This window comes from Mustela nivalis (assembly GCF_964662115.1).
Source record: "Mustela nivalis genome assembly, chromosome: 20".
Lineage (NCBI taxonomy): Eukaryota > Metazoa > Chordata > Mammalia > Carnivora > Mustelidae > Mustela > Mustela nivalis.
Window position 1 is genome coordinate 40416363 of NC_139039.1, and position 26436 is coordinate 40442798.

Here is a 26436-nt window from a genome sequence, read left to right on the forward strand (position 1 = left end):
TCTGCGGGCGCGGTTCGGCGTGAGCTCCGGGCTGCTGGCACAAGCCGCACAAATGTCTACTATGGAGCCAACAGTAGGTGTCCACACCGTGACCTCCGGGACAGCCTGTCGGCTCCCCACCTGCACCCGAGCCCACCGGCAGCATGAGGTCAGCCTTCCCATGCTCAGCTGATTCACGCCACTCTGCGCGACCTGGACACACAGACGGGCGGTGATTCTAGAACACAGGCTCACGGAAGACGAGATCTGCCCATCCCTGCAGATCCGTGATGCCAGGAGCTTTGGTGACGGGTAACACGGTGAGTGCACCGAGGGGGTCCTGCGGGCCCATCAGGCCAGAGGCACTCTCTGCAGCGACACAGGGGCTGGCAAACGCTCTGCGTTCATTGCACTTGGTCAGGGCTCCCTGAGCTGTGGCGGTGCTGTGTGAAGCATGTGGCCAGTTCCAGAAGTCCTGCGATGCTCCTGCAGGGGGTCTGCATCGCCCCTCCAGCCTCCCCGTGCCTCAGTGACAGTCCTCGCTCCTCTGCGTGGACTTCTGGCAGCCCCTCCTGGGGTCCCCGTGGCCGGAAGCCACTGTGTCCCGGCCACGGGGGCTTCACGACCAGCTTTCTCACCCCAGAGCACAGCTCCAAGATCACTGCTCCTTTAAAGGAAAAGCCAACCCACCTCACGGTCTCTGAATTGCTTCAGCAGGAACAACCCCCACCTCACCCCACCCCACCGAACTCTCCAGGCAGGGGAGGCCCCGTGGAATCTGTCCTCGGGGACTTTCCTCCTGATTTCTCAGGCTCCCCTCAGCTCAGCCTCTGTGCCCGCTCTCCGCTGGCTGGGCCTGGCATCTGGGCCAGCATTTAGCTCTCCCTTCTCCATTTCTGAAGGTCCAGGTCCTTCTGTCTGTCAGTTTCTAGGGAGGCTGTGGCAAATCACGGTGGACACAGGCACTAAAACGACCCAGCCCGGGAAGAACCGTCAGGTCCCCGCTCCGCCTCACAACTCCAAACGAGCTGAGCAAACGGAAAGCGGACAGCCGCCGCGGGCAGCTGAGAACAAGGTTGCAGAGTGGCCCCTGCCCCCGGGGCTGGAGACGCAGAGATCACAGCCCGTCTGGGCAGAGACCGACGCCAGGGCAAACTCCTGCACTGCAGGCTCGCTGGGAAGGAGCCTGAGAACCGAGTCCCAGGGGAGCCCCCATAGTCTGCTGCTCTCCGGGAGCCCCAGCGGGATCACCCCGTGGAGACGGACGCCAGACGCTCCAGAGCACTTTGCTCGTCCTAACCAGGCCGCGCTCGGGGCAACCGGCCAACCGGAGCCAACTTCCCGGGGTCCTCTCAGACACGAACTCACTGACAGGAAAGGAAACACCAGCTCAGGCTCCCCTGGCCTTCCTGTCCCACCTAAGTGGGGGGAAAGTGCAAAACAATTCAAAACAGTGAAACAGAAGCCATGTGAGGTCCCAGTCTGGGGCTCACTGGAACGCCTGTGACCCATCACGGTGGGCACAGAAGGCCTCCCCTCCCCACACCAACGGGCTCGTGCATGCTTGGGGGCAAAAGCAGCCCCCGGAGGACATTGTGGCCTGATCCCGGCCGCTGCAGCCACCGGCAAACACAGCCCAGCTGCTGGGCAAGAAAAAGCTATGAAAACTCACGCCGAAGACGTTTACCAAGAACGGCATGTCCAGCTTCCCGAGAAGGTTCAAGGCATCCTGGGGACAAACAGCATAGTTTGAAGAGACCCAGAGCTTCAGAACCGGGATCGGACACAGCAGGAATGTTGGAATGATCACATCGGGAATTTAAGCCACTAGATTAATATGCTAAGAGCTCTGACGGACGAGTGGACAGCATGTGACAGCAGATGGGCCGTGTCAGCAGGGGATGGGGATCTCAGAATCTAGAGGAAATGCCAGAAATAAAATATGCTGTCACAGAAATTAGGAAAGTCTTTGATTGGCTCATCCATAAACTAGACACAGCTGAAGACAGACTCTGTCTTCATTTCTTAAAGAAATGTCAAGAGAAACTTGCAAAACTGAAATGCCAAAAAGAAAACATAAAATTTAAGACAGAACAGAATCCCCAAGAACTGTATGAAGATTCCAAAACGCGTAAAACACTCGTAATGGGAATACCGGAGAAGGAGAAGACAGAAGCGACTGAAGAGATTTCTGAAGCAATAATGGCTAAGAATTTCCCCAAGTCGCGGCTGCGCACCTCCCTCGCATCGAGGGAGCTCAGAGAGCAGTGAGGGGCCAGACGCCAGCACCCGACACGCCTACACAGCACATCCGCACCCTCGCGCGCCAACTCAAAGGCCGTATTCTAAAGAAGCCGTAGGAACCGACACTCCGCACAGAGGAGCGAGGGGACGGGCTGCTCTGGACCCTCTGCGGGAGTCGCAGCAGCAACGGGAAAGCGCGGGAGATGTTTACTTGTTAGAAGAAAAAAACCCCACGGAGGTGCGATTCTGTCGTCAGCAAAAGGAGAAATAAAACAAGGGCTTTTCTCAGACAAACCCAAATTGAGGGGATTTGTTCCAGGGAACCTGCCTTGCATGAAATTTTAAAAGTAACCTTTCAGAAGGAAGGAAAGTGACGTAGGTCAAAGACTCATTCTGGCTAACAAAAAAAAATCATTAGAAAATGAGCAAATAAAAGTACGATAAACGCTTTTTGACTTCTTAATTGATCTAACAGATAATAGTTTGCGCCGAATGATAACAGCAACAAAGTACTCAGCGGTCACAGCTTACGGGTGAGTGGAAAGAGGGACCTAGGGAGTAAGACGGGGCCAGGGGCACTCTACCATGAGGGGTGCAGGACCCGCGAGAGGACGTGGTTCACTGGGAACCAATACTGCAAAACCATTCCAAAAATCAGGAAGGAAGCACAATTGTTATGTGAAGGCGGGAGAGAAAACAATCACAACACTTTGAACTGAAACCAGAGAAGTCGCAGAAACACTGGAGAACGTAAAACAAAGAACAAGGCCGAACAATAGTAAAAGTAACAAAGCTGGTAGATATTGATCTAACTGTAGCAGTAATCACTTTAGTTTTTAAAATTTTTTTTAAAGATTTCATTATTTATTTGACAAGGAAAGAGAGTGTGTGAGAGAGAGAGCACAAGCAGGGGTAAGGCCGGCAGAGGGAGACGGCGAAGCCGACGCCCCGCTGAGCAGGGAGGCTGACACGGACTGGATCCCAGGACTGGGATCGTGCCCTGAGCCGAAGGCAGACGCCTAACCAACTGAGCCACTCAGGCACCTCCTGTAATCACTTTAAGTGGCATAAATATGCTAATTAACTACCGTGTTAAAATGCTTAACATCACTCGGCATCAGGGAAATACAAAGAAAAACCCCAATGAGATCCCACATCACGCCAGTCAGAATGGCTAAAATTAAGAAGTCAGGAAATGACAGATGCTGGCGAGGATGTGGAAAAAAGGGGAGCCTCCTACACTGTGGTAGGAACACAAGCTGGTGCAAGCAGTCTGAAAAACAGCATAGAGGTTCCTCAGAAAGTTAAAAATAGAGCTGCCCTCCGACCCAGCATCACATGACTGGGCATTTATCTGGAGGTTATGGACATAGTGACCCGAAGAGGCACATGCTCCCAGTGTTTACTGCAATGTCATCAGCAACAGGCAAATTATGGAGAGAGCCCAAGTGCCCCCAGGCAGATGAACGGAGAAGGAAGAGATGGTGTCTATATACAGCAGAATACTACTCAGCCATGAAAAAGGGTGAAATCTTCCCATTTGCAATGACCTGGAAGGAGCTACAGTGTATCATGATAAAGCGAAACCAGTCTGTCAGAGAAAGGCGAATACTGTATGATCCGACTCGTATGTGGAATTTAAGAAACAAACAGGTGAACATATTTGAAGAGAAAAAAGAAAAGAAAAAAGAGAGTATTAGGAAACCCTTAACAGAGAGCAGACGAGGGCGGACGGAGGGGGTGGGGTGAGCTGGGTGGGGGAGGGACATTAAGGCGGGCACTTGTGATGAGCACTGAGTGTCGTACGTACGGGACGGATCACTAAATTCTACTCCCGAAACAATATGACATTGTGTGTTAACTAACTAGGATTTAATTTAAAAATAAACAATTAAAAGAGACGGTCAGAATGGATAAACAACAATGCCCAGTCTGTGTCTACATGAAACCCACGCCACACTACACAGAGACACACAGGGGAGAAGAGAAGGGGTGGAGGAAGCCGTGCCGCGCTAACACTCATGACGAGGAAGTGTGTCAGCATACTAGCTTCAGCGACAGTAAACTGTCAGAGGTGGCAACGGCCATTATGTAATGGTAAAGGGTCAATTCTCCAGGGAGACATAACAATCCTTAACATGTATGTGCCTGCAAGAGAACATTTACAATACACAAGGCAAAACCTGAGAATTAAAGGAGAAACAGATAAATTTACTGTTACAGTTGGAGAAACGGACGGATCCGGATGGCAAAAAATCACAGGCCAAGGCTGAGTTAAGCGTCACTTTTGGGTTGCTGGACTGGATGACGTCATAGACTGACTCGCTTAGCAGCAGCGGAGCATGTTTTCTTCTCTTGCTCAGAGAGAACAGTCACCAGGACAGACCATACTCAGAGTCATGAAATAAATGTAAAAGAATAGAAATGATACAAAATATGATCTCAAACAATAATGGAATTAAGTAAGAAATCAGTAACAGACAGACAGATGGAAAATACTTGGGAGATTATACAACACACTTCTAAATAACACAGATCAAAGGGAGAAGTCTCAGAAGAATTTTATAAATATTTCGAAGTAAATGAAAACACAGCATCAAATTTGTGGACTGCAGCAAAAGCAGGACTTAGAGGAATGTTCGTAGCATCACATGTATTAGAAAAGAAATGAGATATAAAGCTAACAATCTCCGCTTCCAACTTTGGAAACTGGGCAAAGAGGGCAGTTAAATATGATGTATAATAAAGAGAGAAATAATAAAAATTAGAGCTTAGGTAAATGAATGTGAAAATGTGAAATGAAAAGATAAAATCAATGAAAGCAAAAGGTGACCCTTTGATCTTTGAAAGATCAATAAAATCAATAAACTATTAGTCTAGTTCACTAAAAAGAGAGAGAGAGAGAGAAAATACCCAACTTGATACCATCAGAAATGAAAATGGAGTCATCACTCCTGATCCTATGGACCCTAAAATGATAGAAAAAGAATATCACAAACAGCTTTAAACCCACAATTTGATAACCTGAATAAAATGGACTAATTCCTTGAAAGACATAATCTACCAAAACTCCCACAAAGAAAAAAAGATAATCTGAACAGATCTGTATATTAAAGAAATTGAGTGAATAATTAATAACCTTTTAAAACAGAAAGCATCAAGCTCAGAGGGTCTCCTGGAGAATTCTATCAAACTATTTTTTTAATTTTCTTTTTTTTTTACATTTTTTATTTCTTTTCAGCGTAACAGTATTCCTTATTTTTGCCCCACACCCAGTGCTCCATGCAATCCGTGCCCTCCTTAATACCCACCACCTGGTTCCCACAACCTCCCAGATTGTTTTTCAGAGTCCATAGTCTCTCATGATTCACCTCCCCTTCCAATTTCCCTCAACTCCCTCCTCCTCTATCAAACTTTTAAGGATGAAATTATACCAATTCTCTAGAGTCTCACTCAAAAAAACAGAATCAGCGAGTATACTCTAGAACACTTCCTATGAGGGTGGCGCTACCCTAATCCCAAACCCAAGACACTACAAGAGAGGAAAGCTACAGACCAATATCTCTCATGAACGTAGATCAACAAAATACAAGCAACTTGAGCCCAATGACGCCTAAGAAGATTGACACACCATGACAAAGCACATCCATTCCAAGTACGTAAAACGGATTCAAACTCTGAAAATCAATTAACACCCTCCCTCACATCAAAAGGCTAAGGAAGAAAAGTCATATGATCACATTGATCATAGATGCAGAAAAACATATGGCAGACGCAGCACCCATTTACAGAAAAAGGAACTCCCGCATCTTGGTAGGAAACACGGACGGAAAACCTGCATCTGGTATCGTACTTCATGGTAAGGAGCGAGATGTTTTCCAGCCAAGATCAGAAACAAGACGAGGGTGTCCCCTCTTAGCTGCTCGGCACAGCACTGGACACCCTGGCTAAGGCAGTGACGAGAAAAGGAAGTAGAAGGTACACAGCCTGGGGAGAAAAAAACGAAACCCTTGTTATTCACAGCTGATACGATTTTTTAATTTTTTTTTTTAGAAAATCCAGACGAATCAGTAACAATTCCTGGAATTGAGTACAGCAGCATCGCGGGGTGTGTGGGCAACGTACAGAAGTTGCTTGTTTTCTTCTTAATTGACTGGGAGCGACTGGATTGTGAAATTAAAAACACAAAACCACTGACATTGGTGCCGAAACCTGCAATAGGTTTACATCTAATAAAACACGTGCAGGTTCTCTACGAGGGGAACTATGAACTTCTGATGGAAGAAACCAAAGACAGCCTGGAAAATGGAGAGAGTTGCTGAGTATGCAGGTGGGAACACTCCTTATTGTCAAGATACCCGTCCCTCCCCAGTCATCAGTTCCACCCTAATTCATGGATATGGACAAACTGAGTCTGGTGTGTGTGCAGAGACAAAAGGCAGGGAGAGCCCAAGCAGCAGAAGAGCACTAGACAGACGCTCCTGGATACCACGTCCTACCTCAAAGCCACGGTCACCAGGACAGTGAGGTAGACCGGCAGTCCAGCCGGTCTGAAGGCTTAACGTGCTTCAAGTCGACACACTCCTGACTCGCTGCCCCAAGGCCGGTGCTCAGTAACCCAGCCAATTCACTCTGAGATCTGCAGAACACGACCTGGGAGAGGGGACTGGAATGTTCCCAGGCCAGCGAGCCTGCCTGAAGATGCCTCGGCTTTCTGATTAGCCCAGCAATTTTTTAGCAAAATGTTTTTCTTTTTTAGGTCACACGAATGATTGTACTCAGCTCCCTGTGCAGCTAGAGACCTTGCCCTCATTTGCAGGAAGAACAGAGTCCTCCCGCACATCACGAAGCAGGAATCAGACCCCTCCCACAAGCCTCTGGCTCTGAGATAACGTCTGTGGCCAGCATCATCGAGGCTGCACGTGATGAGACCCGCTGTGGGCCTCTGCGCTCCCTTTGCTGAGTACCTGCCCTAAACCCCTTTAAAAACCTCTGGGCCAGGAGCAACCTCGGAGGTGCTTTGGGACAAGAGCTCTCCCTCTCCCCAGGCGGCCAGCCTCCTGAATAAAGCTCAAATTCCTTTCCAATCCAAAACATGTCTCCTGAGTCATGGCTTTTGGAGTTAGGGGCAGTGAACTTGGGTTCCATGATGGTACTGGGACAAGAAGAGACAAACAGAGCACGAACAGAACACAGAGGCAGAGAGACCCAGATAAACAGCCGTTTAATCTCGACAAAGGAGACAGCCAGTTCAACTGAGAAAGGGGAGTTTGTGGTTTGTCTTTTAAGTGGTGTCAGAATAACTAGATGTCCACATGTGAAGGAAGGAAGGAGAGTCTGGAAGCAGACCTTACATCTTTCACAGAAATGAGCTTAAACTGGATCACAGACCTAAACCAAACAAGACGGCTATTAGAAGGCAACACAGGATAATGCAGATGAGTGTTTAGACACGATACCAAAAACCACGATCCATGAAAGAAAAAATTGATCAGGTAGATTTAACTACATTTAAAAACGTACTCATTGTTCCCCAAAGTCGAAGGCAACCACGGTGTCCTCCAGCAGGTGAATGGGTAAACGGGCTGTGGTCCGTGCAGACCGTGGGGTATGAGTACTGAGTGACAAGGAGGCCCCAGCTGGGGAGCCGCGGCAGGCCGGGAACATCGGATGCGTACCGCTGAGCGGGAGACGCCGGTGGGAACGCCGCGCGACTGCATGACTCCAGTCGTACGACACCAGCACAAGGGCGAAGCTCTCAAGTCCGCCATGGGATCAGGGGTTGCCAGGGTTTGTGGGGGAGGAGGGATGAAGGCTGGCGCTTGGAGGACCTCCAGGACGCTGAGCCTGCTCCGTGTGACCCCGTGATGGTGACAGATGACCTCAGACGTCTGCAGACACAGGATGCACGGCACGGAGAGCAAGCGTGGGCGTAAGCCACGGACTTCAGGGAGGGAGAGCGGGCCACACTCGTACTGCGCTAATGCAGGACTGAATGAGAGGGAAACTGGGGTGGGGGGCTCGAGATTTTTCTGTCCAACTTTTAAGTACACCTAAAATGGCTCAAAATGATAAAGCCTATTAACAGAAAACAAAACCACCCCCCCAAACCCAACATACACATTTGTCTTAGCGCTGTGGTGCTCAGAAGTCGGAAATCAGTTTCGCTAGCTGGAACAAGACATTGGCGGGGTCGGCTCCCTTGCTAGAGACTCGGGGAGCGTGGTCTTCCTGCCTGTTCTCACGCTGGAGGCCACCAGCGTTGCCGGCTCATGCCTCCAGCTCATCTTCAAGGGCAGCAGCGGCTGGCTAGCTTCCCCACATCACGTCTTTCCTTGGACTCTTCTGTCCCCGGAGGGACCCATGACCACACTGGGCCCATCTCACCGTCCAGGACAATCACCAACCATGAAGGTTCACCGATTTGCACCCTTAAACCCCCTTTCAGGGTTGCATGTGTAACCGATGTGTTCAGGTTCTGGGGATCAGGGACATCTCCGTGGCAGTCATGCTGCCGGCCACGTCTTGTCATACTATCACGTCTGCTTCTTATTTGCAAGCACGTTCTGCTTCCCTCTGTCCCTGCCTGTCCTCCTTGGGTGGCAGTTCTTCATGTACATGTTTAGGTCCCTCCCTCTACCCTGAGCTTCAAGGTCAGGGTCTGGCTCTTATTCATTTCGCTTGGCCGCAGTCTATGACTAATCCGCACATGATGCATTGCTGATGCATTCAGACTGGGCTGAAGGGTTTCCTTGCATACATATTACACATGTTCCTTAGATGTTACAGCCAGTCTTTGCTGCATGTCTGAGAAAATCTGGGGCAGAAAACACTGGATCGTTTCCCTGTGTATTTGCCTGATGCTCAGGTGAGTAGCTGCAAGAACACAGGTAGAGAGCAGACCATGAGGGTCTGCACAGTGCGCAGCTCCAGCGACAGGACAGTGCTCACCATGCAGAAGCCCATTCCTTCAGACAGATCCTATAGCAGGCAGTGGCCCCCAGGGCTGGCTGCTCTATGAGGCAGCTGATTTTACCCTCCTCTGCAAATGGGAAGGAAAGGCTTAGAAAAAGGGTATCAAAGGCAGGGCCTGGTGGAGATGGTTCAAACTGGGGCCCAGGACTGATCTGGGATCTGGGGACAGGCCCAGCTCAGCCCCTCCCCAGCTTTGCATAAGAATGACCTCATGCGATGCCTGACAAGAGGGTTAGTGGTAACCTTGACAGCCCCCAGCCCTGTCTTCCCAGCTGGAGAGGCCTGCAAAGTGGTCCAGCCACCACAGCCCACACAGAACCTCGACTTTGGGGTCTGAAACATGATTCTTCTCGAGGTGAAGGTGGATAAGATACAACAAAGGCAGAGCAAGGGCCCTCGGGGGCTCCCTGGCACAGAGGACTGGGAGGGTTGGGGGACTCTCTGAGCAAAGACTCCTATTAAAGATGAAATAAAATACCGAGCCAGAAAGAGAGCCTTCAACGATTTCTCAAACTTCAGCACTCAGCCTCCCTGCCTGGAAATTGGGTTAATTATCCTTGTCATGCAAAACAGCAGACCAGAGACAGCGGGTCGACCTGAGCACTGTTTGCCTGGGGAAGCCGATGACTTCAAACAAAGCTTTCTGTATAGACAGGGATGCTATTTATAGAATTTTGGTTTTCAGGGGCAGGATGGAATAGGCACAGCAGGAAGCAAAGTTACTTTCTGTTCTTTATCAGAAATCCTGTTTCCCCGTCATGGTTGTCGTGTTCCCGATCTCCGGCAGCGGGGGGCACGCTTGCCGACCTTCCCCGGACAGTGAGACCCCTCCCAGGGGGCCCGTACTCAGTGTCCGAGCTGCGCGTGGCCCCAGGGCCTGGTCATCAGGGCAGCACCACTGCTTCTAGACACAGGTGACCACCCAGCCACGGCTGGTCTCGTGTGAGTGAGGCTGAGCACGTGGGAGCCACCAGCAGCGGTAAGGACACACACGCACGTGTCTCCACACACACGTGTGTACATGCGCACACGTGTGAGGGACACAGAGAGTAAATAACAATTATTTTTCTGTAGTCAGAAAAGGTGAGTTAGAGTAAATGCCGTTCACTTCGGCCTACTTGGATCCTCAGAAGAGCGACAGAGTTTACATGTGATTATGACGCTATTTGGAAATTAAGAAATGGAAGTCTCCCGGCGCCCGGGAACGCAGCACTCAGTACTGGGGACGTAGCCACCGCAGCGCGTCTGAGATGCGCCAGACTCCGCAATCCAGCGGAGGCCGGCCATCGGAATCACTTCCAGATTTTTCCACAGACGTCGTGTCGACAAAGCAGCCTACAAATCCGCCCGGAGAGGACTTCAGTCCGTCGACACCAGCGATGGGCGATCGTTCCGGCAATATCCCAGGAGCAAACACCACGCCACAGAACGGTCGTTTCGTGCAGCGCTCCCCAACTCCCCGTCCCTGTCCCAGCACGGCCCAGGACATCCGAGTGCTCAGGGCCGTGGGGACACAGACACGTGTTCCTTGCACGTGCAGCTCCGGAGGCAACAAGCAGGTGCTCCGAGCGCTCACAGCTTCTCACGATCCTGACATCCCAGCGTGAGGGCGGCCAGGCCACGGAGGCCGAGCGGCACGTGCACCTGCTCCGGGCCTTCGGTTTCAGCAGCCGCGCGTTTGTGTGAGCACGAGGAGAGGCCCACGGGATCCCCTCACACTTCCACAAAGAGCAGTGGGAGCTCTCACCGGCCCTGCGGGAGAGGCCGCGGTGGGCACGCCGCGTGTGCTGGGGACTGGTGGCTGCACGGCAGGGTGTGGACAGGCTCCCAAACACCAGGCGGGTGGGCCTGTCCGTGCTGGGGAGGGAGGGTGCAGTGTCCTCTGCCCCCTGCCCTATCACCGCGGCCTCAGGTCCACTGTGGGTGTCCTCACTGGCTTTCTGCCCTGACAGCCAATGTCCCAGCACCCCCGTCTTACTCTCTTTCTTAACCCACAGAGGCTTCTCCCTTGCCTACTGCTACGGGCTGTGGGTGTCCCTAGAGTCACGTGAGTAATCTCACTCCCAGTGGGACGGCATCAGGAGCGGGGACTTCGGGAGGACATGGGCTCACAAGGGTGGAGCCCTGGGGACGGGGTCAGTGCCCTCATCAAGAGACCCCAGGGAGCCCCCAGCCCTTTCTCTGGGCCAGGAGGCAGTGAGAAGACACCGTCCAGGAACCAGACAGAGGCCCCATCAGATGGACAGCTTCCAGAACAGGGAGAAGTGTCTGCTGCTTGGAAATCCCCGTTTGTGGGGTTCTGTCACAGCCGCCTGAGGGACACTGCGGTCCCCTTCCCATCGGCCAATCCCCAGCATTCCCGAACACGCGCGTCCTCCTGCAGGCGCCGTGAAACACGACAGCTCCGGCACCTTCTTGTGTGTGTTAGACTCGCACAAGCTCATGGAAGCCCCATGGGCAGCTGGGGACGGCAGTCTGTGCAAGCGGGTCTGTGACCCCAGGAGCAGGGCGTCGATTCTCCTGGGCAAACACCTCTCAGCATTGTCAGCCTGCTCTTCCTTCCAGAGAAGCCAGAATCCTGGGCCATAAGGGAAAATCTACTCCTTCTGTTTGCTCTCCTGGTTGGAAGAATCGCACTTGGGACACGAGGTGTCGGAGGCCTGATGGGCCATCATGCTGCTGGGCTTGTGGTCCCTTAAGTCACGTGGCGCAGTTCAAGCTCAACTTTTCATTAACAGACACTTTCTCAGTCGGCCGCACCAGGCCTGCCGGTGTCTGGAGGCCCCGTCCTGGACACCACCACGGGTGTGGAGGGTGGGCACCGGATGCTCCGGGCAGCCGAGCCCCGGGGAGGGCAGCTCCAGCCAGCGGCCAGCGTCCCCCTCGCTCCAAACAGGAGGAGGCGCTCCTGCCCCGACGGCAGATGGGGCTGCGGTCCCCTGGGCATCTGGGAGGCCCGCTCCGACCACCACGGCTCGCCAGGCAGGAGCTCGCCTTCTTTGGTCTGCAAATGAGGACCGGACCCGATAAGCCTTGAAAGTTGCTCTTCCTAAAATGTGGCCGCCCCAGGGAATAGCTCTCCCGTGGCAGGAAGCTCGAGGCTCGGCTGCGCAACTGGCAGATACGACCGGCTCTTCCTCACGCGAGAGCGTGTGAGACCGCATCTTCAGCAGAGAGCACAGGCCAGAGCCACCAGAAGGTCCCCGCTGGAGGAGCTCCGTCCTCCTCGGATGCATTTCAGTGGACGGCATGGACAAGCCCAGTGGCGGGGCCTGGGCAGCTGGTGCCCACCGTGTCGCTGGCTTCCGTTGTTGGAAAGCGAAGCACATCCCTGCTCCCACGCTGGCATGACTGTGGGGGACACCCAGGGCCCTTTCCTTCTCCTAGAAACAAGACAGAGGCCCCCTGGGGGGACTCACTCCGGAGACACTCGTCCCGGGCGTTCTGGACTGGGAACGTGCTCCAGCAGGCTCCCCGCGTCCGGCAGCACCTTCCCATGTGCTCCGGACTTGTCTCAGCTCTTAAGACCCACACAGGGCTCCTCCCAGGCCGCATCCGTGGCTGCAGTTGGCGGGCGCTCAGCTGCTCTGCCCACCTTCCTGCCTGCGCCGCTCACCGCGGGGGCTCGGCTGCTCACGAGCACCCGTGGCTGCCCCTCTAGGGCCCCAGGAGGTGGGGCTGCGCACCGGCGTGCGCTGACCGCCGTGTGCTGACCGCCGTGTGCTGACCGCCGTGAGCTGACCGCCGTGCGCTGACCGCCGTGTGCTGACCGCCGTGCGCTGACCGCCGTGTGCTGACCGCCGTGTGCTGACCGCCGTGCGCTGACCGCCGTGCGCTGACCGCCGTGCGCTGGCTCCCCGCTCTTCCCGGGACATCACCTGCACCCGGCACTTTTGGAGAGGGTACTGCAGGGAAGGCACGGGGGAGTCACAGTCCCCACATACACGCACGACCCCCGCCCTCTCCGAGGCCTTCGGTGTCTACCCCCACCCTGACCTCGCCACTGCACTCCCGCACGCCCTCTTCCCCCCTCTGAAACACCGGCAGGACGGCGGAGGACTACAAAGAGGACGAATAAAACCAGTTGGGACCGCGACAGGCTCCGAGCAGGACCTGAACACTGGACGTGCCCGGGAGAGGCAGGCACACGGTCCAGGCCTGTCCCCGCCCCACCCCCATTCCGAGCATTTACTTCCACGGGAAGGCTGTCACCAGCTGACCCATGACCCCCACGGAGCCGGACTTACTGCTCACTGCTCTCTCCATAGGGCCGCAGCCCGGCTGCGCTTTATAAAATCCCACTGAGTTTCAAAAATGGGGCTTAAACTGCACTTGCAGATTCCACAGTAGGTCGGGTAACAGAGAGCAGAGAGCTCATCAGTGGTATTTTGAAAAACCTGGCTACTCGGAATTCACCTTACTTTGTAGGCTGGAGGTGGCCTTCTGGGAAGACTGGCGTAAGAAACCAACGTACGCGGGTTGAATGTACAATCAGGAAGGAGAGGACACTCTGTGCCGGAGGGAGCCTCTCGTCTCAGACCCGCCGTGGACGCTGTCACTTGCTTCCGTCCACCAGCCTCGCTGTCTAACGAGGTACCCAGTCCCGCTCCTCTGCTGCTGTCCGCACGGCGGTGTGTGCACGCGGCTGCTGCCTATCTGGCCCTGCTCTGCATGGAGACACTGATGAGTGTTCCTTAAAGCAAATTTAAATGCTTTGCGTGGCCCGGAAGACCCATTCCGAAGGGATCCGGAGCGCGCGTGCACGGTGATTTGTGTCCTTCAGCTGCGTGTCTAAGTAGTGTTTTGTGCACAGCAGGCTTCAACACATGCATGAGTGAGCGGACGTGCGGGTGGGCGGCGGGTGGATGGATGTGAGGATGTGTGGGTGGACGGATGGGTGCTTGGGGAGATGGACAGGCGGAGGGTGGGTGGGTGGGCAGATGGATGGACGGACGGTTGGGTAGATGGACGGATGGACGGATGGATGAGTGCATGCGCAGATGGATGGATGTGTGGATGGACAGATGGACAAATGAGCAATAGACCCTTGAGCCCCATGGTGACCTGAGACTCATGATTTGTAGCACGTGACTTTGTACCAGATTTATTTCCATGTGATCTTGGGAGTGGGGTCATTTCTGTGACTTCTTCTGGATCTCTGAGTACTTGCTATAAAGTGCTCCTCCTGATCTGGAGGACAGGGTGAGGTTCAGGATCTCTGAGTGAGGAAGACCGTAGCACCCACAAGGGATCCCACACCTTCTTCGAGGCTGGCATGTGCCAAATTACGAGGGGCTGGTGTGCACACAGATTGCGGCTTGGGGGGAGCAGCGTACAGCACCTGTGGACTACACAGCGTGTTTATGCCACTCTCCGTCCTGCCGTGGCTAGTGGCCTGCATGTCCACCATGACTCCCTACAGGCTGGGCCTGGCCCACAGAGACCCCCGGGGTGCCCCACATTCTTCGTGAGTACACAGGGCCACACACCATGTCCCAGGCCAAGATCCCCATCATCTAGAGCCACTGAGAAACTTGGATTATCACCTGTTGTAGCAAAAAGTGGTCACTTTGATGTAGTCTGTCTAAGTAGTCTTCAGATTAGAGGAAAATGGTGTGAGAGCCAGGGGCGCGGCAGGCTAGTGTCCACGTGCATCTGCCGCCGGCTGGGTTTCCGGAACCCTCAGCCAGGAGACCGCGGGACTGGACCAGCAGCCACGTGAGTCGTTCACCATCACTGACTGACCGCGGCCTCACTCTGTCATCACGCTTGGGTGCCGCAAGCTGTTGGCTTTGCTGACGAGGATGCAGCAGGCCACGCGTGGAACCCACGGGCTGCGGGCTCTCCTCACACACCGGACTTCGAAGTATCAAGGCATGAAGGTTTAAGAGGGGATCACCGGGCGCTCACGCTCTCACCTCCAGCCCTAATGCGTCTCGTGATTCATCACAATTTGTGGGAACGGTGATGCTTAATTTAACGGGTGATGTTCTGCTTAGGAAACTATATACAATAAATAACTTGGATTATATTTTCAGGGTGAGGATAACCCAATTCCTGGGCTAGTTTTAAGTCTGTAGGGTGTTATTTTATTTAAAGTTTTTGTGGCACCGGGGTGGCTCAGTTTGTTGAGTGTCTGGCTCCTGATTTCAGCTCGGGTCATGATCTCAGGTCGCAGGACAGGGCTCTGCGCTCACTGGGGCGTCTGCTGGAGAGTGTCTCTCCCTCTCCCTCCGCCCCTCCCCTGCTCACACGCTCTCTTTCTCTCTAAATAAAATCTTAAAACCTCTTTCACGTGTGCACATAAGCTCACATTCTTCTCTACCGTAACTGCATGTTGGTGTCTGAGAGCAAAAGGCCGTGTGCTACAGGTGCATCAAGTTCTCTGGCAGTGTCTGGACTGGGTGCTTTTCCTTTGGGAACCTGGGGACCCCAGGGTGGAGGGGGTCTGAGGCCTCTGCCCTGCCTGTGGGCTGACACCAAAGGTGCAAGGGGCCCTGATGCCAGGGAGCCTCCGACAATATTGTGAGTCAAATGTTTAATGCTAATTATAGCTAACATTTTTTTATGCCAAATTTATTACTTGGAATACGTATGCTTTTTATTTTACTCCAGTAAGACTGGGAGCACATTGCTTCTGAACTGTTCAGCAGATTTTGAGGCTCTTCTCTGCTCACAGGACACACTGACTGTCGTGCCCGTGTCCCATGATTCCCACAGAAGGCCTCCACCCACCACAGAAACCTACATTTCGGCTCCACACTGTGGTGGTGATGGGGATGCTTGTACCTGAGGACGGTGTGCGCTGGGCTCACCAGTGGCCTGGGGGGACAGCTACTGACGGAGGGGAGGCACAATCTACACATAAAGGGAAGAAGTCCCGTTGCTCAGAGCAGAAAGCTGTGCAGGTCTGCAAAGAAGACATCCAGATGGCCAGCAGACACATGAAAAAGTGCTCCATATCACTCGGCATCAGGGAAATACAAATCAAAACCACAATGCGATATCACCTCACACCAGTCAGAATGGCTAAAATCAACAAGTCCGGAAATGACAGATGCTGGCGAGGATGCGGAGAAAGGGGAACCCTGCTTCACTGTTGGTGGGAATGCAAGCTGGTGCAGCCACTCTGGAGAACAGCATGGAGGTTCCTCAAGAAGTTGAAAATAGAGCTGCCCTATGACCCAGCAATTGCACTACTGGGTATTTACCCTAAAGATACAAACGTAGTGATCCGAAGGGGCACGTGCACCCGAATGTTCACAGCAGCAACGTCCACCAAGAGCCAAACTGTGGAAGCAGCCGAGATGCCCTTCAGCGGACGAGGAGATAAAGCGGATGTGGTCCACATACACAATGCTGCATGACTCCGCCATCAGAACAACGAAATCTGGCCATTGGCAAGACATGGACGGGACTGGAGGAGATTATGCTGAGCGAAGTCAGTCAGAGCAAGAGAAATACCGTAGGATTTCACTCACAGATGCAGTTTAGGGAACAAACCAAAGAAGCAAAGCGACAGACTGTTAGCCCTGAGAACGCAGCGATGGGCCGGAGGGAAGGAGAGGCAGGTGAGGAACGAAGAGGCCCCGTCTGATGAGAGCGGATGTGCCGAGCCACCGTGTCACATGCCTGAACCTAGTACCGCACTGCACGGTCGTTACAGCGGACTCGCAATAAAACACTTAATAAAAGAAAGGTCCGCAGGCCAGCGCAGCGAACACACACACAGAGAGCGCCCGCGCACGTGGGCTGTATGTCTGCCCGACCTGCAATTCCTTATTATTTATCTGGCCCTTAGCTCCGTCTTGGGCGTCAAATGCACAGCAAGCCCGCTGTGTGCGAGCCGGGCATGTGGCACTTGCTGTCTTCCTTGGGGAGGGCTCTCTGCAGTGGGACAGCCCCACCGGGCGTGGCTCGGCTCAGACAGAACAGCCGCAGGTCGAGAGATGTCTGAGTTTCAGCTCTGTTGCCTTCATGGAGGGGGACAACCAGGCAGACTGGCCACGGGACCGACCCTGTCGCCGGGGTGCTGGGAGGAAGGCAGGGAGCGTGCGCGGGTCCTCGGAGACGGTCCCTTCCTCTCCACTTCCTCCTGCATTTGCTGTCCTGCGTCCTGCCAGGCAGCCGGAGCCGCCGCTTTCCAAAGCCCTCAGGAAGCTGGAGTGGCATCCGCCCCGAGCCGAGAGAACCCCCCGACCTCAGGGCATGTGCTGCTGTTTATTTTCCACAAACCACGAAGCTCCCCGGCTGCCCCACATTTGGTCAGATAATCCTGGCTTCTCCCCCGACAGCTGACTTTCCCATCCTCTGTCCCATAAGCCACGCCGCACCAGCACAGGCCAGCACCCCACAGATCGGCCGGACTCCGGCGCCCTCCAGACCAGCCCGTCCAGTTCCGCTTAATTCTCCAACTGGACGGCAGACCCCCCCGTGGGTCCCTGCTACTCGGTTTCCAGGCACATTGGCCCACGAGTGTGCTTACCAGCCTCGTGCACTTGAAGAGGGAAACCCTCACACACGGAAAACCTCAGAACCCAAACACAATGTGGCAGTTCTCCGTTTCCTGGGACTGAGATTTGCACATGAATTAGCGGTCACGGCAGTCCCGTGCCCGAATGACAGGGAGGAAAGCGGGCGCCCCACGGCCGGCTTCCCCGCACATGTGCTCTACGCTGCTGTTCCCGCGGGTCTCTGAGACGGTCTCTGGCCCTTGGCTCAGTTTGCTTGCAGGGACGTCCAGGAGCCCGAACGGTGGTAACAGTGAGCGTCTGTCGACCACTCACTGCGGCAAACCTTGCTAAGGTCTTACACCATCAGATCTAATCGACTTCGTAATCCTGTGTATGAGGTAGGAAGTAGTTTTATTAACCGACCCTTTTCTTTAAAATAAAAAAAAAAAAAAGTAAGTACTTAAGGAATCAAAGTCATGGGGAAATTAGGGGGCTTGCTCCGGTCTCCGAGTGGGCCCTGGGGTCATCAGGAGGGCAGCCGTCATGATGGGCAGCGGGTGACCCTATGCAGGCCCCCCACGCCCCCGCAGCCCCTCCTCATTCCCAAACACCGCACGCAACGCAAAAGAAATTTTCTCTCTTTCTACCACCTCAGCTTCTGCAAGACAATCTCGCAGTGGCTTCTGAACTGCTGGATGACGTTCCAGAAAACAAAACGCATTCAGAGCCGGAACCTCACACACACACACGCACATGCACACGCACGCCGTCTCCCCAACGCTGTCTGCCCTCGTTACGTGAGACGCACTCTGTTTCCCCTTCTACACATTTGATGTGTTCCTGTTCTTTCTATTCTTTTTCACTTAAGAATTGCTGGTAGACTTCAGTTCACAGCCCATCAGTGCGGCCCACTGTTGCAGTTTAGAAATCAGTGTCAAGTCCGTGTAGAGGAGCAGAAACAGGAAATAAAATCTCCTGAATTAGGAAAAGGTCAATGCGATGGGCCGCGTCTTCCGTACTAAACAGCACGTCTGCCTCCTTGTCTGCTCTTGTCTGCTTCCCTCCTGATCCGTTTCCACCGAAGGCCACATCACTTACTGCAAAGCCATCACACCTGATTTTAGAAGGTGCCAGCCTGGGAAAGTGTCACTTCAAAAGGCAGAGCTCTGAACGGCGGACGGAAGGCTTGGTGCTGGAATTTGCAAGTCTGTGCGTGTGTGCACGTGTGCGTGCAAATACACATCCGGACACCCGGAACTGGCTTGCTTGCTCACGGATTTCCTGTGGGCAGGCACGCTGAGCGGAGCCGAGGGCTCTGGGAGGCCGGGGTCGGGGCGGAGGGGTGTCTAGACTCCTCACGAGGAGCTGGAGGAGACGCCATGCGCCTGGCTGGGTCTCGAGCAGCGAGGCCCCTGTGGGGAGCGTGGGGCTCTGCTCGCCGGTCTGTGTCGGTCCTGCGGCTGCCCCTCACCGCACGACCCTCCGTGCCCCGAGCCCCGTTTCCCCCCTCGCGCCCCAGCCCCTCAGAGCCACCACGAGTCCTGCCGGCCCCACAAGGCCAGAGCCTGGCTCAGTGCAACGGCCGCCACTGGTCCCATGTTTGGATTCTTTTATTCAGGAGCTCGTCCAGCTTTCTGGTGAGTGCTCTGAGGATTTTGTTTTAATGATTTCAAAGCCAAGAATCTTATGAATTTCATACCTTCTTGCTTTTTGTGTATATATATATTTTTTACAGAAACCCTCAATTTCAGTGCGAGGCTGGGGGAGGGTCTGCAATGGAGGCTCCCACTTGACGGCAGGTGCAGAAAGCGTCTTCGACGGTCACCCCCGGGGGCCCAGGGGACGTGTGTGGCGTCTCTGCAGACACCGGGGTGCTTGGAGCCAACGGCCTCCCCGCAGAGCCGTGCACCCCTGAGTGCGGAGCCCTGCGGGCCTCCACAGGGCGCGGCGGACACACACCGTACAGCTGCGTCCCACTCCTCTCATCTTCCAGAAGAGCCGCCGCATAGGGCAGTGTGCCGTTCCGTAACCAGGGCGCGTTTCTTCCGGATGTGAGCTCTCTGATGCCCTGCACGCACACTCGCGGGACGTATGCGCCGTGGGCAGCTGTCAGAACACCAGGTCAGGGCCAGGAGCGCGGCAGGCCGACGCCGTGCCCCATGCCAGGTGGGCCATCCCACGGGCTGGTTTGTCCTCTGTCTGGCCCTGAGCCTGTCCCCGCTCGTCCCCGCTCGTCCCCGTGGCCTCTGGTGCCTTGGTCTGCACGGATCCGATTTCTGTCCGCGTTCTTCAGAACACCGTCCCCGCTCTCCCGCTGTGCTGGTTTTCCCGTCCACACAGCACGTTGGCCTGTGGGCTCCTCCTTCGCGCCCCCGCCTCATGGAGCTTGCTAAGTCGGGGAGCCCGCTGGTCGCTCAGTGGGTATGTCCCACACAGCAGAAGAACTAGTGTCAGTTGAATAAAGGCTGCTATGATCTGAATGTCTGTGTCCCCTCCAAGTTATAGGTGGGAGCCTACGTCCAAGGTGATGGTGTGAGGGGGCATCAGGGAGGTGACAGAGAGCCCCCACTTCCCGCCATGCAAGCACCCGGGAGCCCAGGAAGGAGCCTCACCAGACAGCAAATTGCGAGCACCTTGATCTCAGACCTCAGCCTCCAGAGCCGTGAGAGACGAACCCACTGTTCACAAGCCACCAGCCCAGTCATCTGTCCGGCTGACGAGGACAACGGCGTGCAGGCATGGAGGCAGGCAGGGGCCAACCAACGGTCCATGTTTGGAGAAGGAGCCCACCCAGGGAAAAGGTACGAGAATCCACATCACAGCCACCAAACTCAGAAACTGTGCAAATTAGAAATGGATACTTAGGGGGAAAGCTAGGAACGGCATTCCAGAAATTTAGAGTCAGATTCCTAATATCCTAATAATATTAGTAACTTTAAAACTAATTTTGATTTCTTTGCAGAGCAATAGTGACAACATGACATGGTCACATCGGATTCCTCTTCTGGGGTGCTCCTTTCACGGACATGGAACCTTTTCCAGCTCTTCCGCACATGGGACGTAAGTACTGGGGAGCAGGGCAGCCCCTGGGGCCTCCGGGTCGCCCGGGTGGTGGTGGGGGGGAACCCAAGCATCCTGGGCGCATGGGGAGGACGCAGGGAGGGCTCCAGAAGCTCTGGGTGCAGCAATGAACACGCGGTAGCCATCTGGACAGAAACGTGGCGCCGTTTCCATGGTTCCTGGAAACTTCCTGGAGTTTACCTTAAGGGAGTAGGTGTGGACGGGTTACAACGCTGCATGTCTGCAAGACGGCCAGGATGGCACGCATCAGCCTCTGAAGCGCGAGCGCCTGTGAGCCGGGAGCTTTGCTGCGCAGACCCGCCGGTGCCGGGGGTGCCGCGGGATGAGGACACCCACACGGGCCGGCCCCCAAGGCTCTGTGTGTCACGGGCGCCGTGACTCTAGCGTCCGAGCGCCTTTCACAATATGCGTAGTTTGCTCACGTTCTCAGGCTGCGCCTCCTGCGGTACGTCCGACTCTCCTTCTGTCCTGTAACTTGCCCTTCGGACAAGTTTGACTTTGCAGGTGTCCCAGTGCGAAATTGGGTCCACACTGCAGTGCTCAGAAATGCTGGCGAACTGCTGACTCTTGGCAGCCAATTCAAAACAGCTTGAGAGCCCGGAAGAGGCTTCCGTAGGCAGAATGACTCCGACGGGGGCCGGTCACAGCCACGGCCGGCAGAGCACTTTAGTTTCCGTGTCCTAAGGTTCCGAAGGTCCTCCCTCCCACGTTCCCCTGCAAAAACTGGATTTTTCTCTTCTATTGTAGCCTTTGTAAATGAGCTAAATTAATTCACTTCCATCACTGACTTGAGATTAATTGCCTAGAAACCTTCTTTATCTTCCTACTTTCCTCCTCACACAGTGATTTCCGCACCTGATGATATGGGAGCTTCTGCACTCGCACCCTAGCGACGCCCGTGATGGGTCGCAGCCTGAGCACAGAATTCCTCCCTGAGTTCTCTGTCCCTGAGCCGGTGCCGCTCGCCTGTCCTCAGTGCTCTGAGAGACTGAGGCCCATTGGGGAGAAAAAGATGGGCAATCTGAAGGGAGCAGAGCAAACGTGGCCGGGCGGTCGTGTGGATGGACACAGCCTGCACGGGCCACGGAACATGCTCCTGCACTCGGACAGGACGACCACAGCACCTCCACGACCACAGGACCAAGGGCCCCACGGAGCATCTGCCCCAGGACTTGGCACAGGGCAATCGGAGCACCACTCATTTAGGGCAGAAGGGCCCATAAACCCCCATCCAGCTCAGCCCCTCAGTTCACAGAGGAGGACATGGGCGGATTCCACACACAAAACAAAACCAAGTCCGGAACGCGGTGTTTCCTCCTGACTCTCATTATTGTAGCCCTGGGAGCATCACACAGACCCTGTCCCTCCTGCCGCCCACCCCCCATCCCAGCTCCCGTTCACCCCCCAGTCTCCCTGGTGGTGCACGCGGTGTGCACACGCAGGGAACACTACAGGCAGCCTCACATCAGAACGTGGAGACACAAGAAGCAGGTCTCAGTATTTCCAACACTTCGCTGGTGGCACTGGCTGGGGACAACCGCGGCTGAGACCTGGTGTCCTGGTCAGTGAGCTAAAAATGATCGCTGGACCCATGTGCCCCTCCCTGACCCGGGGGACCCCTGCCTGGGGTCAGACCACGCCTTCCTGCCATGTCCTGCACCTGCCTGTTCCCCTCCTCGCGGGGGAGCTGAATGTGTGTGGGAGCTCACTATGGCCACCGGTCCCCAAACCTCTTCATTCTTTTGGACCAAAGCCTCCAGAATCTGGCTGTCCCTTGACATTCTTGGAATCCCTGCCCCCTCGTGACCAGACTGTAGAAACACCTCACCAAATGCTTCTGTTCCTAGACAGTACGAGGCTCCTCCACACAGAGCTGGAATTAGCATTTCCATGTGATTCGGCTGCTCCAGGGAGCATCTCCCAAGATGAGAGCGAGGTCTCGAAGGGCTTTTGTACACCCAGCGGCATGGCCACAGGAGTGGAGGGCCAGTGAGACAAGTGTCAGGACAGAGCAACGGCTACACTAGACGTGGGCAGTCCGTACGGTGGACTGTCACACAGCCGTGGGAAGGAAGGAGCTTCTGTCATTTGCTGCAACGTGGGTGAACCCTGGGGACGTGACCTGAGTGAGAGAAGCCAGTCACGACAGGACCAGTCCCGCAGGAGCCCAGTCGGAACAGGAGCCCGAGACAGGCTCAGGGAAGCAGAGCATAGGGTGCTGGTCACCGTGCTGGGGGAGGGGAGCTACCGGCACCTGGGTGCACAGGGTCTGCTGGGGAAGAGGGCGCGTCCTGGGGGAGGCGGTGACAGTTACCCAATGAGGTGAATGGACCCCATGCCCCGGAATATACACTTAAAAATGGCCTCAATGGTGAATTTTAGGTTGTGTCTATCTTACCAAACACAAAGAATACTTCCTGTGCACTCCAGCCTGTCCCCCACCCCCTGCACGGACACCCTCTCTGGGAACACAGCCCGACAAGTGGCCCCGTGCAGGCGCCAACTCCGGCTGCGGGTCCACGACAGCACCAGCGAGATGTGCACACCCTCCACCCCGGACCCTCCCGTTCACGCTCAGCTCACGGGACTATGGCACACACCGAAACTCTGGGTCCGGGACTCAGCATAGGAACACAGGGGGACCTCGTGTTTCCGGTGTGATCCCCGTGACCTCGTGTTTCCGGTGTGATCCCCGTGACCTCGTGTTCCTTTTGTGCCACCACTCGGTCATCTGTGCCCATCCGTGGTGCCGACCCCTGAGCAACTACGCCCAGTGTGCTGCAAGCAAGCTGAGAAAGGGTGTCCGTCTCCCCTGGAGCTGAAGGGCTCTCCCTGGGATGCCCCGCACCACGGAGGGGTCAGCCTCAAACCCCCGCAGGCCCCTGAAACACAGGTCGGGGATGTGCACCCCTTGTGTTTTGGGAGGGCTCCCCCATTCTGAGAGACAGTCGCAGGGAAGACCAGGCACCACAGACACAATCATGAGATCAGAACCGCGCACCTGCGGGATGCGGGTGAATGACTAAGTCCCAGGGAAACAAAGTCAAACCATGCCCTCCCCGGGCGCTGCTGGACACCTGCTCGCTAGTGACTGTCCCCGGAGGGGAACAAGATTCCAGCGAGGAAGCTGACTTTCCCGTGAGGAGGGAAGATGACTTCGTTTGCATGTTTCTGAGAGAGGAGCAAGGCATCTGTAGGACGGCAGGTGAGAAGCGCACGTGGAGCTCCGTTGCCCGTGGAACGTCCTACTGTTCTTCGAGAACGACACCCACGTTCATAGTTTATTGAAAAGAAAGCTTCTCTCCCCCTCTTCTTCTCTTTAAAAGGCATCACAGCTTTGTACAAATGGACTCCCTCCACTAACAATACTGTTCTCGAAGACGATCCAATGGGCAACGGATTCATTGGCTACAGGGCGGAAATCAACACAGAAAAATTCAAGTTCAAACAGGAATCAGCCTGTTGGTCCGTAATTCGGTCCCAAGCACTGTGACAGCTCAGGGTCGTCGGTGACCTGGGAGAGGAGCCGGTGAGCGTTCAGGCTGGCGACCGTCGTGGTGGGTGGGGAGCAAAGAGCCCGAGCCACGGTGGGGGTGTTTTCTCAGTCGCCATTGGACAGTGAATGAATTCAACAGCTCACGCGTCTTACAGAGACACTGGCCCCTTTTCACGTGTTATCCACGTCAAGGGGTCATGGCCAAGGGATCAAGATGGCACTAGCTTTGTTGTGTCTGTGACGGTGTAAGAGCGAAACTGGCCCAGACCCTACCTAGGGAAGTGCGCTAGGACAGTGACTCCGAGTCCCCCCGCCCATGGCACCCACAGCCTGGCGCGTGCCGGGCTTGCCCACAGCAATCAGTGGTCTGCGTCCATGAGGAGCCATGTGGAGAACCAGGAATGACGACATCTTCCCTCCTTGGGTAGAGTCGGGGGTTTCATCCATGAAGGAGCAAGGGACAGACCTCCCATCTTCCCCGCATACCAATTAGGGCACTGCCTGCTTTAATCATTATTCGTAATGATTAGCTGTCTTAGCAGTTGGTCTGCCGTGATCTGCAGCAAGAATGTTCTCACCCATGGCTTCTCCACACGCTCCACGTTACTTACAACGCTCACACATCTCATCCAGCTCTTTAAATTAGGGCCCACCGAAGCCACACTCATGCTTCGACCATTTCTGGGGTGCAGAGAGGCGCTGGCCCCGGGGCACCCCCAGGGCTGAGGTGTGTACTCTACCTAGATCGCCCTCCGCCGGCCCCGGGAAGCTGACGCCGGGCTGGACCAGGTCCCCGCCCTCTTCCTCTGCAAGAGAGAAACAGAGTCATTCTTCAGCCGTTTGCTCAGTGCGTCTCCAACACTCTTTACCCAGACGCCCCAACACCAGAGGCTCCTCACAATTGCTCAAAGGCCACGGCTCAGAGCCACATGTGGGCACCAACTCAGGCAGCGCATCCGTGGTTCTTAGCTCTAGCTCGGGTTTAACCAACAACCAACAACCCACGGCCAGTCTGAGCTCTACGCAGATTTATGAGAACTCGTCTGCAGAGCTGGCCGTGTTCTGTGTCGCATGGCTGCTCCCTGCCCCCAGAATACCCCATGAGCACTGCCCTGCCCAGGACAACACTTCCTCTCGTTAAGAAAGTTCTAGACTGAGGTCGCCTTCATCCATATTCAAAGCCTGCAGTTGCCGCATTAATGCTTCATTATCAGTTAATCTTAGGTCAGGTTCTTCCCGAACGTGAATTTCATGTCCTTCCGTTGGGAGAACACTTCAGGTTGAGGTCACTAGCACTGACCTCACTCACTCGCTTGCACACCTCACAAACGCAGACCCGACCTTCTTACAGAAGCGTCTTCGTGGGGCCTTGGGGGTCATCTGGCAAGGCCCTGTCCTCTCCAGAGGGCCGCCAGAGGCCAGAGAGACACAGAGAGCTGCGTTCTTCACTGGCTGTCCCTGCCCGCCTCTGCGGGCTGCTCTGGGAACCACTGGTGCAGCCCTGGGGTCGCCAACCTCACAGCAATTAGGAGGGAGAGGTGGAGACAGCTGGTGTCCCCAAGGAGGCAGCAGCTTCAGGTGGGAACTCTAGTGGGAACACAGGACGTGTGTAATACTTATGTCCCCACCGGGGTAAGTATTCCGTAATGCAGTTTTCCACATGTGTTTATGCAGGCTTTCAATACTCATGAATGAATTTTGAGGCAAATATTCCACATTTGCATCCCACTAGTCACCATAAATGCAGTTAGCCACACTGTAGTCTGCAAAAGGACTCATTCCGGGGCACTGCGGTCAGAGCCGCACAGGCTCTCGCCATCCAAGCAGCAAACCGGCATTCCTGGTCACCGTACGGAGGGTAAGAAAGGCCGGCCGTGGGAGCGGCTAGCCGGGCTCTCATGCAGATCCGTGGCACAGTCTCATTCTAGGGGACCTCCAGCCAATGCTTTTCAAAGTTACACGTATGAAACTGTGACACAGCAATAATGAAGCGCTGGACCGGGCTAGTATGTGACAACGGCCCACGCAAATTACTTGGTGTGACTGACCACACCCCCTTTCTGCTTGGCTAACAGCAGCTTTGCACCCTTTGGGGCTGCGTCTCCCTGCTAACGAGTGGTCTCGTCCAGCGCTGGCCAGTCAGACGACCACGGCCGGTAGCATGTGAAAGCAGAGACGGCTATGTTTTCATGTGTTTGGAAATACAAT

The 26436-nt window shown here is 54.9% G+C and overlaps 1 protein-coding gene across 8 annotated transcripts in view; it reads right to left on the reverse strand.

Annotated features, from left to right (window-relative positions):
* The window catches only part of DLGAP2 (DLG associated protein 2), a 776206-nt gene that overhangs the window by 141768 nt on the left and 608002 nt on the right, over positions 1 to 26436 (reverse strand). For 5 of the 8 annotated variants that reach the window (XM_082715286.1, XM_082715287.1, XM_082715289.1 and 2 more), the window contains one exon: positions 24969 to 25034. The exons of 2 other annotated variants lie outside the window; for them this stretch is intronic. In XM_082715286.1, the coding sequence (XP_082571412.1) occupies positions 24969 to 25034 (66 nt within the window). Of the gene's footprint in view, positions 1 to 6722; positions 6787 to 24968; positions 25035 to 26436 lie in introns of those variants that run through there. One more of the 8 variants, XM_082715293.1, reaches the window with a different exon arrangement.